General features: G+C 38.1%; 1 protein-coding gene across 10 annotated transcripts in view; it reads right to left on the bottom strand.

Annotated features, from left to right (window-relative positions):
- Positions 1 to 16,983, bottom strand: part of ORC5 (origin recognition complex subunit 5) — a 75,368-nt gene extending 58,385 nt beyond the window's left edge. For 9 of the 10 annotated variants that reach the window (XM_074827844.1, XM_074827842.1, XM_074827849.1 and 6 more), the window contains exons 1-7: positions 16,928 to 16,983; positions 13,395 to 13,576; positions 11,752 to 11,844; positions 9,266 to 9,463; positions 5,595 to 5,669; positions 2,857 to 2,968; positions 2,364 to 2,494 (exon numbers count right to left, since the gene is read on the bottom strand). In XM_074827844.1, coding sequence (XP_074683945.1) covers positions 2,364 to 2,494; positions 2,857 to 2,968; positions 5,595 to 5,669; positions 9,266 to 9,463; positions 11,752 to 11,844; positions 13,395 to 13,505 — 720 coding nt within the window. In that variant the 5' untranslated portion in view covers positions 13,506 to 13,576; positions 16,928 to 16,983. The remainder of the gene's footprint in view (positions 1 to 2,363; positions 2,495 to 2,856; positions 2,969 to 5,594; positions 5,670 to 9,265; positions 9,464 to 11,751; positions 11,845 to 13,394; positions 13,577 to 16,927) is intronic. The other variant, XM_074827843.1, reaches the window with a different exon arrangement.
- Between the last annotated feature and the right edge of the window lie 419 nt (positions 16,984 to 17,402).

The raw sequence follows: 17,402 nt of genomic DNA, 5'->3' as shown, positions 1-17,402 counted from the left end.
GTTTTCAGCAATCTCATTTAAATATAAAACCTCTACAGTCAACAGAAAAGTTCAGCTGAAGTTTAGCTACATCTTCCTGACAGAAATGCAGGCAGGACATTCAGATCATCTCACTAGCACTGATTTGTTTACTGGCCATAACCATCACTTCAAACTTGCACAATTTCCTTGTGCACAGTATAGTTATTTTAATAATAATTTGATTAGATAGTAATTGTTATTGCTATTCAGCTCTTCTTAAGCAAAGGTCATTAGCAAGTAGTTTTTATTTTTCTTCTGTTAGTCTGCCATTACATTCTTCAATTGATATATGATTAAAAATCCTTTTTCCAAGTATCTTCAACATATGTTTGTTCCCCCAGGCATGAGTATATTGCAGGAACTTTGACTTACCTATTACCTATTCTTAATTCCGAAAGACAGACAATGAAAACATTTATGTCAATCCTTACTTCTCTAGGCCTTGGAGTCAAATTAACATGCTATGTTTCTGTAAAACTGTGCAACAGATCTGGCTTGTAGCAGCTTAGTTACCTTAAAATCCTCTGTAGGAGGCAAATCAAGTGAAAATTTTACACTCCTAAATAATATAGCAAAATGTTTCAAATTTTAAGTTACTTTTCCCATAAAGTTGAAGTATAAAGACTGTTGGGTGGCAAGATACATTTAATAAACATGGGAAACAACAGAACTTGAGGCAGGACGTGCTAAGACCATGTAACTGAAGTTGTTCCTTCAAATGTTTAAAGCAGCTGTCTGGCGTTCCCCTGCCTAGTTCAGGAAACAAATACAACAAAACGCTATGTAGGGATTACAGAAGTCCACGCGAACAAGAAGGTAGCAGTAAGAGCAAAGTTACATAACCACATGTAAAAAGAACTTGAAGAGAAAAGCAGCACAATGAGGCTTATCATGAAAGAGTAAAATCCTAACTATTACTTCCTCTGACTGAATTGCAAACAAACAAACAAAAAAATCATTAACCAAGCCTGTAATGGAGTAGTCCCTCAAAAACTGCTGCAGTTCCAACAATTGCTTCTACTGTACTTATCAGTAGGCATAAAAGGTTTCATCACATTTATCTCCTTATCCCAACAGGTGAAAATAGGTAGCCTAGTCTTCTCAGTCACTCTCTGATATCAAGGAACAGCTTGAGCTCAAAAACCCCAACAGAAGTTCCAGGCTGGGTGAACCACATGCAGGCTGGCATCCCATTAGTGCTGCTTTTGTTGCCTCTGACCAGAAAACTACATAGCAATAGAAACCCTTTACAGGCACCAAAACAACTGCAACCTCTGTTACGGATCTTTAGGGAAACTGCATTTTGAGCTAACATGTCCCTAAGAGGGAAGATTTAGACTAGATATAAGGAAGACATCTTTTATGATGAGGGTGGTGGAACACTGGAACAGGCTGCCCAGAGAGGTGGTAGATGCCCCATCCCTGGAAACATTCAAGGTCAGGCTGGATGGGGCTCTGAGCAACCTGAACTAGTTGAAGATGTCCCTGCTTGTGCAGGGTTTGTGTGGTGGGGTTTTTGGTAGGGGGGGGGAAGGAAGGAAGGAAGAGGAAGGGGAGGAGGTGTGCTAGAGCAGAGACCACCCCTTGGTGAGACGGCAGGGCCCCTGCTGTTGTAGTTCAGTGCTGGGAGGACTGAAACACACGGGGGTGACCCACACCAGAGCAGCCCGGGAATGGCTGCAGCCTGTGGGAAGAACTCACACTGGAGAAAGTTCATGGAGGACTGTCTCCTGTGAGAGGGGAGCCAAGTGAAGCAGGTGAAGAAATGCAGGGGTGCTTCCACCCCTCAGGAGGAAAGAGCAGCAGACTGACCAAAAACCCCCCATTCCCTGCCCCCTGTGCCACTGGGGTAAGGAGATAGAGATTATCAGGAACAAAACTGAGCCCAGGAAGAAGGGAGGGGTGGGGGGAGGTGTTTTTAAGATATGGTAATGCTTCTCACTGTCCCACTCTGTCTGTTAATTGTTGTTGTTAGTGTTTGAATTAAAGTGATGTTATTTTTCCTCCCCTAAGGACCCTGTCTTTTGCCAGTCACCATAAATGGTGAGCCACCCCTACCTGTCCTTATCTCGATTCCTGAGCCTTCTGCTTCATTTTCTCCTTCCCAGAGCTGGGGGGAAGGTGTGAGTGAAGAGTTTTGTGGGCTCAGTTGCCTTCTGGGCTCAAACCAGACACTGCTCCATGCAGGGGGGGTGGACTAGATGACCTTTAAAGGTCCCTTTCAACCCAAACTATTCTATGATTTTTCTCTTTGTCTATATTCAACAATAAATCTAGATTTTCAGAATCCACTTGGCAAAAAACACCCCAAAACAAAACAACTCTAAAGGAGTTCATCTCACCAAATGCTGAAGTTCTTTCAGGTCCCTACAGACCATGTAGAATACACCAAGCAGAATATTGATATATGCAGCATAGAAATCCACAGAATATTCTGGGGGATGATTCTGAGACAAGATTTTCTGCAGGTGTCCTGTTTAAACAAAAGTAAATTTTGCTTATTTAAAGCTAACTTAATAAACTGACCCCATTTTACAGTTCAGTGGAAAAACAAACTATAATCATTACTAAAAAAAAAACCCCTAATCCACCAAAATCTACACAACTAAAAGAACCAGCAAATATAAGGAACCAAAATGTTACTTTGAGATGTTTTAGCAACTGAAGAGACAAGTCTTTTAGAAGTTGTGTGAATATAGACTTTTACATTCCAGTAGCTACTACATATTCCAGATTCTATAAAAGTCATACTGATAAACATGGAAAAAACCATTTGGATATTGTTTGACAAAGTACTATTCAATCCCCAAAAAGCAGATTAAAGAATTAGTTTACCTATGCTGTAATCAGGAAAATACAAGGTGAATGGCTCAAAGCATCCAATACTTGGACGGAACAGTTCCCATACTATTTCACTGAGCAGGACAACTGTCACATTTCTGTCCGTCTGCACGGGGAAGAAGAAGAAAAAAAAAAAAAGAGTGGTGACAGATAAGCAGAGAAAGAAAATAATTATACTGCATGTGACAATATCAGTGAGAAAAATTATTACTGTGACTTTTCTGTTCCACAAAAATCGTCAAATCTACAGTTTAATACAAATTACTAGAAAAGTAATAAAGCTTCAGCTGGCCTAATCAAGAAGGTCATACATTTGCAGATTTTCATAATTACATGAGATTTCTCTGCATCCCTTGCCATTTCACTGACACTGTGGGGTGACAGAGCTCTGGGACTAGACAATACCAGGAGAATCCATCCCTTACTCCTAAAAATTAAGACAGCATTTTCCTTGGGTCATTAAACTCAGACTTTCAGAACCAACAGGAAGAAAGGTGAAAAAGTTCAGTGCTTTCTGAAACCAAGCTATCTAGTACTTTATTTTAAAGATAAACTGGTCTTTAAAAACAAACAAAAAACATGCCAAAACAAAAACACAGTATTAACTGTGTACTCTACCAACTGTTTTACTAGTTACCAACAATGGCTATATGTAGTAACATATTCTTTTTAACCAAGTTTTTATTGACAATATACTTGCCTTGAGTTTGATGTTTTGGTCAATAGATAACAAAAACACTTCATGTTAAAAAAATATTCCTTAATTTGCTCACCCTTCAAGATATCAGCTTTATAATATAAAGCTAACTATCTGTGAAGAGGATGCCTCATTCTTCCTTTGTGCAAGGTTTTTGCAACCATACTAAAAGTTCTACATAACAAAAGATGCTTTTAAATATGGTTCAAGAAAGACATTTCAAAAGTTTTGAGGCACCTCAAGAAAATAAAAGGAAGTAATGTAATTGAATTGACAATGCTGTGAATTACTTGAAATGCTATTCCCCTTCACTGAAATCCAGGGAGAATCTTTATTTATTTACTCTTCCCACTTCTTGCAAAAGTGGCACCCACCCATATTCTTTATTGTTTTTTCTTTCTCTATTTTTATGGAACTTGTTTCTTCTTTAATGAGAGAACATTTCTGTAGATTTCTTTCAATCGTGTTCCTTTCCCAGATTTCCTACTATTTTAGCTGAGAAACGTACTAAGGTATTTTCAGTTCTGACAGACCTGACAAGACCTTCCTATATGAAAAGCTCAAGTACTTCCCATCATAATCCTCACAGAAATCAAGCATCCCATGACCCATTATTCACCAACAATCTGCCTAGTCCCATGAAGTCTTTCACCACTAATGAAGTTTCTTGTCTCCTTTCACTGAAGGAAAGGAAGTGATGCAGTAGATTTGCTCCTACAACATTACTCTGCAACATCAGCTGCACAAGAATTTTACAAAGCTTCAGTCCAGAATCCAGAATTTAAGCAACTGGAATCTCAGCATTCAGGAAAGCTGACAAACTTCTTTGGAGGTTACTTTTGAATTTGAGAGTGTTTCTCTAGCATATTTAAGTCCTAGCCTATTTTTTTTGGTCCCTGAACAGCAATCAAAGTTTTCCTCCTCTTCCGTCAAACAGGTTATTTCTGCTTCAGGGGCAGCAAAATCCAGAACATGGGCAGAACAGCCAAAAAGAGTCAGAAAATGCACCAGCTGCCAGGATTAAGAACACAGCTGTGAATCAGTCTTCATTCAGTAAATAGAGAAATCAATGTCACCAGAACATTAACAGTACTACACAGAAATCTTAAGAAGGGTAATTTCAGCTATTTAGATGTTCAGACATTTCAAAGTACCACCATCTTTCTGCATTTGTCTTCAGTTTCTTTTCAAAGGATGCACCATTTTTCCTCATTCCAAGGCATAAACTTTGATACTTCAGAAGTGATAGAAGGAAAGATACAGTGGTCTACTCCAGAAACAGACTGGTACCATTCCAGTAGAAGTGTAAAAACTCTGCCATCATAAAGCCCATTTGCAGCTGCTGAGCTTTGCAGTTGCAGTCACAATTAAATCACTGGTGGTCTACCGACCATCCTCAAGCCAGCCACCACACAATGCTGTGAAGTTTCACATGGGAGAAACTTGAGGAAGACAAACGTTTCCTGAGTTGAAAATTCACACTTCCAATGCTGAATTCACTCAATGTGGTTGAGCTCTCTGAATCAGCAGCTGACTCAGAAGCAGACTTTGGATTCCCACACAGATATGTGACAAACTCTAAAAGGGTTTTTATTTATTTATTTGTACCAAGACAATAGGAGCGATGTTGAAACTTCTCCTTATATAGTCTGCCTGAGATTTTTTTTTCTGCAATTATTACAAAACTTTAAATTAAGAGTAGAAAAATTTCATTCTTCTTAAAAACAAAAATATTCTAGAAAAGATAGCTATGTATCTGACACCAGCCTCAACAGAACCTACAACAGATCAGATGTCATAAAACAAGATACTATTAAACAGAATTTTTTTTTTAAAGTGTAAGAAAAATCTGCCAATGTTTAAATTCTGGTTTGGTTTTTAGTTTTGACTACTGCCAGTTGACTGGCGGGAGATGAGTTTTGCAACTTTTCTCATCTAAAGAATCACTTGTCTTGATACGTGAACCTGGATGGACAGATACCACGTTCAGTTACTTTCACTATGCAGGAAACTATTTTTTTTTCCAGACACTTACCAACTCTTGAAGCCTAAGAAATGCTGGCAGGATGTTTGCTTCCATTTCCCTCAGCTGCTCTGCTCTATCCAGTACCTTTTAACAAAACAATGATCTTATTATACAGATAATGTCACCTTCCATTCCCACATGGACTTAAAATTAATTCTTAGCGGCTGAAAACTCATTTCACCAATGGCTCTTAGACAGCAGAAACCACTTAGGTATCAAGACCCCTTAAAGAAGCAACATCAGAGAGATTATTCTTCAGGTGTGCTTCCAGGAAGCCCAAGCAGCTCCACCATCTAAAAAAAAAAAAAATACAATTCCCAGACAAGCAACATTCTCCTGCCTTGTGGCAGTGAAAATTAAAACATAAATCAAGAATGTCAGTCAAGAATATCACTGACAAAGCCCTAACATTAACCGCCATCGAAACATCAATTTTTGTCCAAAATTCTTCTTATATTAAAAAAAATTATGTGTAGCACTGCAGTACTATATCAACATGCTTACTGTAGGAGAGCTATCTTTTCCCACTATGAAATTATTTTTCAGAAATAAGAGCTGATACTTTCAAAAAGTTAGCTATCATCTGGAATCCACACAACTGAATTTTGAGAGAAACTTTTCTTGCCATAGTTTGCACCATAGATATTGACAAGATTTATTGTATTGTATACAAACCTGGCATAGCACTAACAAACACATAGCATATGCACAGCTTAAACAAGAAGCATTTTATCTAACATATTTTGAAGCCTAGAGAAAAAAAAAATAGGAGCATGAAAACATGCATGGCTATCCTTTAGCAAAAAGAATTTGTATTCCCAGTACACTTAAAATCTTGACAGGGATGAAAAAAGATAATAGAAACACATTTCTTTACTGTTTTATTTACTACTTGCAATATAATCTAAATTCTGAAGTTCATTACTTCTTTTGAATTACTGCTGTTGAAAGAGAAACTACAGATCCCTACAAAATTGTAATTTTCTATCCTTTTACATTTCCTCCCCACACCAAAGCATTAAGACATCTATCATTTCTGTTGCCCACAATAAGAATTTTATGTGGACAAACAAGAAACATTTTATGAAAACAGTATTTCAAAATCACACCATACAGGAAAAAAACCTGAAAGAGCAGTATCTCTGCAGTAATAGCTCATGCTTCTCAGGAATTTATTTAAAACTGCAATACAATACATGATTTTATATTGACATTTACATTTGGTTCATATAATAAATTACTTCAGGGATGAAGACTGCTTTACATTACTGACCAAATAAAGGCTACATATTTTTATGAATAAAATACTGCTTATTGGACCCCATGACATGAAGCTACCAAACACAAAGTTTAAGGTCTTGACCTAAGTAGATGTTACCTTTTAGTTAGGTGAAAAACAAACTAGAGTTTCTATTTACAGCAAATAAAATATACTGTGACCCTAGCTGGTGGAATATGTCAAGTTGTTCACAGAAACAGCCTACCCACAGACCTATAAATCCATGCCTCTTTAGTTTTAATATAGATTCATCACCCTTCATCTTTTCTAAAAACAGCAGCTTGTTACTTCTGTAAAGCACTAAATATTGTAAATGTATGAATGACTACAAGTTACATTGGTTCCGATTTTTCAGGTAGTTAGAATGAATAAATTCATTTTTCACAAGTAATCACAAGCATTCAGCATCCATGCTTGAGTTAAGAGAAGCATTTAGAATCCTTTGCTTGAAAGTGAACATTTGTCTTAATCTGCTCTGAGCTAATTGGGCTGAAATATTACATTATTTACTACAGAAATGAAATAGAATAAATTAGTATTAACAGTTTATGCTACCAGCATGCTGGTCTTCCATCAGTCCCAATTTAAACCACTCTACAATAAATACAGATGACACAGGTTAATATACATTAACTAATTTCCCCCATTCCTGTCTGTTCCCATGCAGAACAAAAATCAAATACTAATTTAATAGTTAATTCTTTTGATTCAGCAACTATTTATGTGATACAATTGAATCTTTCTAGGTATTTAATGGTTTGCTTTCTAGAACCACTGTTCAAGAACTTTCTAATTTTCTGAGTGATGCTAATTTTCATATAACACATGAAACATTCTTCACTGATGTACAACAGTTTAATTCAAATATTAATCTGAAAGTAAAATTTTATTATATAAAGCATTTTGTGAAAGTCCCTAAAGATTATTTTAGTGCTAAATTTCATTCTTATGGAATTGTTGAAGGATGCCAATACCACTTCTGTGATGGTAAATTAAAATGAATTATCTAAGTATAACTTCTTATCTATTTTAAGTACTGGTACATTTTATCTTCATTCAATGTTTCAGAAGTATGTCAAATTTATTAACCTTATGAGCTGTAGGAAACTATGAGATACTACTGTTTTCACCAAACATAATATGAAGTTATTTAATTCAGTGGATATTTTTAAATGGAAATAAAACTTATTTAACTAACCTGTGAAACAGAAGGAAGAATGTTCCGTGAAATTATGAACTACTTGTTTGACTACAAAAACCAAAAGTAGTATGCCTGTCGATTGCTGTGAGAAACATGCAGAGTGATTACCCAGGGTCATTAACCTTTCAATCTTGAACCACTTTTATGTTCTCTTAAATAATAAATTTGACCTCTTTTAAAAAACCCTTCATTCCTACTGCTGGGCTGAAATTTCAGTCCATGTCTTTGGCAGGTCCACAATGCATACATATAGTCACATATCACTAATACTGTGGCATTCCTATTTTTAAGATAACAGGTTTTGTTCAACCAAGTGAGAGCTAGAAAAAAAAAAAAGTAGTTTTGAGGAGTCTATCCTTTCTTCAAACTTCTGCTATGCCTGAGATTTGTTTCTATGTTCATCTCTCGGCACTATAAATGCTGTTACAGATGTCTGCAAGTTTTGGCTCCTCCATGAAGATATCACAGGAAAAAAAAAAACACCACACCAACAAAACCCTATATTCTAGTACTACATTGATTCAATCATTCCTGTGATCTAAATTCAGATTATTTTTCCTGCAGTCTGCCTGTTTATTCCACTTGAGTATATCATCAAATTTTTCATTGCAGTCTTTTTTTTCCATCTTAATTTTCAAGCTACAGATCATGTCTCCAAGGGCCACAAGTGTAGTTGAAGATGTAAGATCTCAACAGCACTTTTACAGAGAAAACTACATATTTCAGTTCCTTAATACAACTTCTAACTTGAACCTATTCTAGTCAAAAATTCTTGTCATTTGTGTGCTCCACAATTCACTTCTGCCCTGCCTCCCACCTTTGCGAAAATATCGTCACAAGGAAACAGATAAACATGACTTACTAATTATAAATCAAATACAGGTTTTCTACATTTAAAGATTTTGTAATAGTATTACATACCTAATTTAACTATGCAGTATAATTTAAGTTCATATTAGTTATGCTATACAGCTTTTGTGCATAAAAAGTTCTAAAAGCACAAAAAACAGATCCTCATGTAAAGACAATAAATCAATGGAAAGAATCTCAACAGTATCAACAGATTCTGAATTAGGTCCACAGGGAAATTTTGTGAAAACTGATCTATAATGCACGTATTTCACATACAAATTATTGATAGCAATTACTCACACCCTCTTAACCAAAATTAAACTGGAACACTAAAATTAAATTACTTACAATGTATAATGTTTGATCTTCAAGCTCTTTGCTCACAACAGCTTGTTTAAACAGACGTACAAAGTCATTGAAAGTATCACAATGCACATGAGAAGTCTGTTCTGTCTCAGAACAGCTGCTTTGCAACTGCATAAGAATTTCTTCTAAAAGAAGTCGTGAAGTAAAGTATTCCACACAGTTCACAAACACATGAGGAAGCTGAAGAGAATAAGAAAAAAAAAAATACAACTCTATTTGGCTTTTTCAGTGTAAATACTCAAAAATCATTTTCCCTTCCAGATGAGACAATGAAAGAAACTACACCCTGCCAACAGAATATAGAGCATAAACCACAAAACTTTGCCAAAAAAAGATTTATTGCTGATGTACCTAGTCAAAATATTATATACCACAAAGTGGAGAGATATGATGAATCCTTATAGGAAACATACAGTGTTTCTTCCAACTATGTTTAAAAACTGTGAGCAATACACAAAAGAAAACTAAACAGCATTTAGATCAAAGAAAAGCTAGACAATTGTAACACATTACAGTATCATAAAATAGTCCATTACAAATTACAATGTCTGGATAACATGAACTTCTCTAACTTATATTACAAAGAAAGTAATCTAGAAGCACAGTCCCCAAAATTACTCTGAATGTTTTTGGCATTCACTGCATACAAATGATAAAGTGTAAGCTTCTATATCAGACACATGTAATCAGCCTGCTTGTGCAGAACATTTTTAGAAAACCAGATCTTTTCAGAGCGAAGAGCATGTGAAAAAAGCAGAGTATGAGATACATTTTATGGCAATCCATAAAATATACTTGTAAGTACCAATTTAGTAATATTGCAAAGTTATGGTCATTTGTCTATAAATAGACGACACTATAGACTAAAAAATAGTACCAGTATTCAAACCTACGTAAGGCAAAAAGGGTAATTTTTTAGCAACTCTGCTTTAACAAATAGATTATTTGCATACCTCCATACTCTCTGGTAAGGCACGTGCTCTTTTTTACACCGAACATTAAAATCTCTGGAAAACATTAGTCATTGGGATACGTATGCATTACTTGCAAAATTAAACTTATGATACAGGAATGTGTGTGTATATAACAACAACAAATATCTAAGTACTTCGTACCAGTTTTTCTACTTAAAATACAATATGGCATATGATTCAGCAGATGTGGGAAAGTGTGGGTATATGCTGGAATCCACTCAACCAGCGTGTAATAAAAGGTTTTCTTATGATTTTTAAAACTATTAAAAGAAAGGGGCTACATCTCCAAAAGTACCTTTCAAAGTGCTGCTCCTCCATAGCAGAAGGAAAGCTGGGTGCCTCAGATGTGATTCACGACACCACATTAAGTAGGAGACACCTATACTTGGCAGCAGCAAGTGCTGTCGAAAGAGTTGCTGCTTAATTATATTCCTTTCCAGGGTCTGGCCACATCTTTGGTATGTTGCAAGTGGGTAGCACAGTGTTAGGAGCATTGCACAAAAGGCTACTGCATGAAAGAGAATCACAATCACCGTCTTCCACCTTTCTCCCTCTGCAAAATTTTTAATGAAAGGGACAAGATCGCTGTGTTTTGCATAAAAGCTAGTCCTGCAGGTATGTGATAAGTGTGCTCTGGACATTCCACACACAAGTGGAAATTTATGGCTTAGGCATGAAGCAGGCACCTGTCATTGGATTTAGATCCCTGAAGCACGAGTGACAAAAAAAACAGGCACCAACAGATTTAGATGGAAATTTCTGTTATGACACCCTTCAACTTAGAGGAATTTAAAACCTAAAAAATTAGAAAAAGGAATAAAACTAGCATGAATATACACATTTGCTAGCAGAAAACGAAGGGCCACAAAAGTGGCAAGAACCTAGTACTTCAAAGTCTTCTGCCAGCACTGACCAAAGAGACTGCAATGGACTTAAGGCCATACCTCTCTACATCATTCTTCAAGACAACTAATTTTGTAAGGAACATGCATTCAGCCACAACGACCCACTACTTTTATGTAGCTCAGATTATCATACGATGTTTGAAGAATAGGTTTCTCTGCCTGCAGTCCTTGCAACTGAAATAGATCCATTCCTGACAAAGTTCCTCCTTCAGTTAGTAACGTATAGCAACTCCAGGATTAATCATCAAGGATATAACTCATGTCCCAGTGGACAGCATTAAAGTAGATTTTCTTCCTTAATAGTTCAGGGAAAGACAGTTTGTAGTCCCAGTTTCCTAGGAATGTAAGGTTCCTAATTCAAAACTGTACAATGAATTCTCAGTAGTTTTCACTTCACATATTTGAACATCTGTCTTATCAGTCCTCCTGGACCTACTTCTTACTCCTACACAGTTTTCTAAGAGCAGGAATCCAAAGTAGAAGAATCAAGAAAGCAGAAATGGCTGAGGAAACAAACCATTTGAGAAAGTAGAAGGTAGTTTGAGGGACCATCTGTCACAGAAAAATTCTTCATTGTAAGCATTCTTACCTGTAAGGTGTTTAGAAGAGTTTGCATCACATAGGTCTTTCCACTAGATGTATGTCCATAGATAAAGATGGATGGAAAACTAAACTGCTGACGCTAGGAAAAAAAAAAGTTGTTTCTGTTTCAATTCCTCTTTTTTTTCATACAACAAATAAAAGATGTATCAATGAACTTTCCCTCCAAAAGAAAAGTTATCTTTTAAATTGAGACATTAAATATAAAATACGCCAATTATTATGGAATCAGTGTGATCAAGTTTTATGTTTCATCTTCACTGGGAGGATAAGTCCCAAGCATCAAGTATCACAAAGCTACCAGTGAAACTGCTATAACATGAGTATACATTTTTCATGGGAAAAACAAAGCAAACCAACCAAAAAAAAAAAAAACCCCACCAAACAAACAACAAAAACACACACCAAAAGAGAAAAGCATTGGGCTCTTAATTCAAATTGCTTAACTGAAACAAAACCTTGGCAAGCACAAAGTGCAAGCTTTATATTGTCCTAACCTCTGCAAACACTACAAACTGCTCTTCTTTCCATTAGCATCAAACAGAAAAGAACTAAATGGTTTGGTAAAGGAGATGGCAAAGGAGCTCACTCTCACAAGGCAGTATTTGATAGAATATCTCTTATTTATTTAATGGTACTAACGATGTGTATTTCATGGATTTTTTTAAGATGCAAGGAAATAAGTAACATGTTCTTTTTATTTCATTCTGAACAGGTATTTATTTTTGTGTTTTTCTCATTTCTATGAATCTTGTACACTGACTTAAAAAATTAATGCAAAATTAAATTTGACAAACACTTTTTATGAAAAGCAATTATATTCAATCCACGATAAAGGCACTTTTGTGCAAGATATGCAGATACTCAAACCTGCACATTTAACAAGAATTTAAGTATCTATTTTTTTAAGAAGACTTGTTGCCACTACACTTGTAATAAATACATAAAACTTAAATGCTATAATTTAATGTAAATATTATCTATAATTAAAGACAGAACCAGAAACAGGTAGTAATTTCCACTTTGTTAACTGAATGTAAATGGATATACCAAATGCTTTTAGGTTTGCAAATAAAAATCTCCATTACTTTTTACCACAGCTTTACCAAGCAGTAACACAATCAATTAACAAGCCAGTGATTTCCATATCTTATGGCCAGCAACAGAACTACTAAGAATCAGACTGATTTCATGTACTTAGAATTCAGGCATGCAGATATTAGATTAACAGGTCAAAATCAAACAGAATTTCTACACTGCCACTGAAAAAAAAAAAATACTTCAGAACTTCAGACGAGGGAAAAAGACTCACTTCCTGGTACTAAACGGCAAAGATGGAACAGAGTCATGAAGAAACCAAGCTTTAGAGACAGCAAGGCACAAATGGCTTAAGTCTGTTTGGGTCCTTCCAGCTGCAGAACAGCTTTCAACATTCAAACTTACTAGAATCTATCTGCCAAACAGTAATGTCAAAGATGGGCAATAAAAACAAAAAACAAACAAAAAAAAAACCAAAGAGACAACCAAAGTATGTTCATAATGACATCACAAAAATGCCCTTAAATTTCTACTCTCCTCTGAGGCAGCATAACATCTTTGTTCTATTCAAACACACAGTATAAAAAGCACTACCTCTCCAAATATTGACAGCAACATGGACACTTGGGATTCTCGACAAGGCACCAAACTTTCCAAGTGAAGCAGTGTAGCTGCTGGGTACGCTGGGTGTTCAAGATTAGGCATTTTGATGTTCCTGTAGTTAGTCACCTAAATATGCACATCCCATCTGAGGAGCAGAGACAAGAAAAAGTGATCTGGAAAATAAAATGTTTTAATTATTTGCTGTCATATACATAAAGGAAGAAAATCCTGGCTTGTATTAGAAATAGTGTGACCAGCAGAAGTAGGGAGGTGATAGTCCCCCTGTACTCTGTATTGGTGAGGCCACGCCTTGAGTATTGTGTCCAGTTTTGGGCACCTCAATAGGAGAGAGATATTGAGGTGCTGGAGCGAGTGCAGAGGAGGGCAATGAAGCTGGTGAAGGGCCTGGAGAATAAATCCTATGAGGAGCAACTGAAAGAGCAGGGACTGTTCAGTTTGAGGAAGAGAAGGCTGAGGGGAGACCTCATCACTCTCTACAGCTACCTGAAAGGACATTGCAGAGAGGTTGGTGCTGGTCTCTTCTCACAGGTAATTAGAGATAGAACAAGAGGGAATGGCTTTAAACTGCAACAGGGGAGGTTCAGACTGGACATTAGGAAAAAAATTTTCACAGAAAGAGTGGTCAGACAGTGGAATAGGCTGCCCAGGGAGGTGGAGGAGTCACCATCCCTGAATGTCTTTAAGGGTCGTTTAGATGAGATGCTGGGGGATATGGTGTAGGGGAGAACTTTGCAGAGTAGGGCTGATGGTTGGACTTGATGATCCAAAGGGTCTTTTCCAACCTGAATGATTCTGTGATTCTATTCTATGAAAATAAACAGGAGTTGACAAAATCTAAACAGACCTTCTAGCTCAGAATAATGGTATAATTACGACAGACCTAAGAGACTTCATCAAAATCGAACTTTACTATGTAAGACACTGTACAGACACTTTCACACCAGACAGAATCCGAAAAACTCAGATAAAAAGGGAAAGGCATACAGGGTATAAGCAAATCAGTATAACAAAGAATCCTCATAGTTTATTTAACTGGAAAAATACATACTTAGTTTTGGTTTTATATACATTTAAAAGCAGCAAAGAAATAAAATGAGGAAAGTAGAATAGTCACAGATCATCACCTCCCTGATGGTAAGGGTCGGAAATACTTCTTAAAAATAGTAGGAGCCCAACCAGTTTGATAAAACTGTAATATTAACTACAGTCTCCCTTTTAGACAAGGACTGGTCAAGGAAGATGAAGATTCTTGATTGTCCAAACACTGGGAAGGCTGGATTTTAGTGACAGAACATGGAAAAACATCTCAAAGATACTACTTTGTCTGCAGCTTCCAGAGCTGCTGGGATGACAGTACATTTGCCTGTAGTGTTAATGACAACATGCAGAGAGAGAACTGAAGTAAGCTCGTGAGCGGGATTCTAACTTTAAATGCAACATAACTTCTTCAAATGTAACATAACTTGACATCCAAAAATAAAGTTTAGAAATTTAGGTAGCGCAATAAAGATATTTCATCCGCAGGTAGGAATATCTGCAAGTTATCAAGACAAAGATAATAAACAAAGCACTCCAAAGAGATTTAAAACAGAAATATTTACTGCCAAATATGTTACGCTGGGCATAAGTACAATGCCACATGAAAAAAGGTTAGGTTAGCATAAGGAGATCAGAAATAGCATGGGAAACGGAAAACAGAAGCAAAAAAGCAATACTGGGTTGCACTGACAGGGGAGCTACTGGGCTACAAGGAGGTTCACAAATACAAATGTATTTACCGAAATACTTAAGAGTTTGTTTTGGGACCAATCCCTATTAACTATTTCCATAAATACATTTTAGAAAATATTTTTGTTTTATTTTTTATACTTCACCTTCAGTGTTTTCTTAAGTAAAAATTGGGATTGTAGAATCATCAGCAGAAAAACAAGTGGAATTAATAAGGAGAAAAAGGATAACCCTAATAACAGAAGTAATTGAGTATAATGAAATTAAACACTTCAAATTACACATATTTGTAAGTAATCATATCACACCTAACAAGGACTACAGTCAAATATCATGGAACTGTAAGTCTGAAGCAAGCTGAAAAATAAACAAGTCAATGACATAGTAAGTATGAGAAATCAAAGTAATGCAGCTATCAAAAAAACAAACACATAATCATGTGTATCAGGCAAATTATTTTCCGTACAGACAACCACACATATAGCCTTGGTCCATTTTATCAGATCAGCTCTGAACAGGTCTGCCCACCTGTCCACTCTATCTAGTCAGTTACCTATTCAAAATGGAATGATGATACAAAAAAAATGAGTATCTTGATTAAGGCTGCCCTCTAAAAATTAGCTAGGAATAAATATCAAGGTTGAAAAGAAAAAAAATTTAGACAGTAGCCTCCAGAACAGAGGACAAACAAGGAAGAAAAGCATTTTAGAAAAGGCTGAAAAGTTTGCACGGATTTAAGAAAAAGGACAGCTTTTTTACTCCACTGACTACATGAGAACAGGACTTAACTAAGTATCCTAAACACATCTAAAGCTGTAAGGAACTTCAGCTTCTCCACCCTGCTGCCCAGCTGCACTCCAGAAAAGCGTGAACCGCCTGTTGGTCACACCGTGTCAGCCAGCCGTTTGCTTCTCAAACACCCCAGCACATGTCAACTTATACTAAACACATTTAAGCCACTGGATGAAAACCTGTATCTCTACTGACTATATGTAGGTGTCAATGTTCAACAGGATCCCATCCTAGAGTTGGTAAGAGAAAGAATGTCTAGGGAAACATGTTCACAAAACGATTCCTTTAGATTAAATGGCAATGTTGACACAAGGACTGGCATCTGCCAAAGCTTGAATTCAGGATGTTCCTGACTAGGGAAGGCTGTACAGAGGTTGTACATGTGACTGCAGCCAGATCAGGAGGGACAAAAAGCACTTACTTTCCAGCTGAGTCCAGGTGAGGATACCAAAAGTACAAGCTAGATTTTATGGCTGGATTTGATGATTTAGGAGGACCTCTCTCAGTTCATTGGCCTAAAATACCTACATTTGGCACGCCTTTCTACATTGTAGAACGAAAGCTGACAGAACTTAAGAGACCCGCACGGTTCTCTTCCCCTCAGGCCCTGCAAGCACCCTCGCCCCGCAGGGATACCGCCGGCACGGGCGTGCCCTGGCCGAGGGACTGACAACCCCCGGCCTCCACAGCGCGGACCCGCTGCACGAAGCCCGGACTAAGGGCTCTTTCAACCACGCACCTGTGAGGCTGTGGGCGGGCCTCGGCCCAGGGGGCAGCTCTGACCCCGGCAGACGGGGCGAGAGGCTGCCCGGACCCCTGATCCGCGCGCAGCCCCACACCGCTTCGCAACCGGAACGCAGCAGGAGCGAGTCTGCCCTTCCACCTCACTCCCCGCCTCCCAAGCGCCAGAAACCGACCGACCGGCCGGCCGCCCCCCTCCCCGAGCCGGCCGGCCCCACCGCTCCGCTCCGCCGCCTGCTCACCCCGGCTGCCCACACTCGCACCGTCCGCGCGCCAGCTCCCGCGGCCGCCTTCTGCACATGCGCACAGCGCCGCCCAGCCCCGCCTGCCGCGCTCCGTGCGCAGGGGCGGAGCCCGCGCGCATGCGCCGTAGCGACGTGAAGCTCGCCTCCCTTAGTCTGCGTCTGGCAGCGCGGGAAGGGGCTGGAGGGCGAGATGGTTGTGAGGAGGGGACGCCGGCCGCTTTGTGGCGGGAGAGCGGTCTGGGAGTTCCAGGCATGAGGCTTATCCCATAGGGAGACTTGTGTATAGCGCATGCCTCTGGAGAGAGGTGTCTTTGGAGCCATGTATTAGAAGCTGCTTGGCAGCAGTTCGTCAGGGAGAGGAGTGTGTCACTGCAGAGGAGAGAGGTGCTGGTGTCAGGGGACCAGGCCTAGGCCTGGGGCGTAGAGTGAGAAGGAAGTCATGAGTGCATACATGGTTGTGGTATTTGTTAGT

Source organism: Strix aluco, chromosome 5, assembly GCF_031877795.1.
Source record: "Strix aluco isolate bStrAlu1 chromosome 5, bStrAlu1.hap1, whole genome shotgun sequence".
NCBI classification, from domain to species: domain Eukaryota; kingdom Metazoa; phylum Chordata; class Aves; order Strigiformes; family Strigidae; genus Strix; species Strix aluco.
Note: the sequence above shows the minus strand (reverse complement) of the source record. Positions and strands in the feature narration are given on the sequence as shown.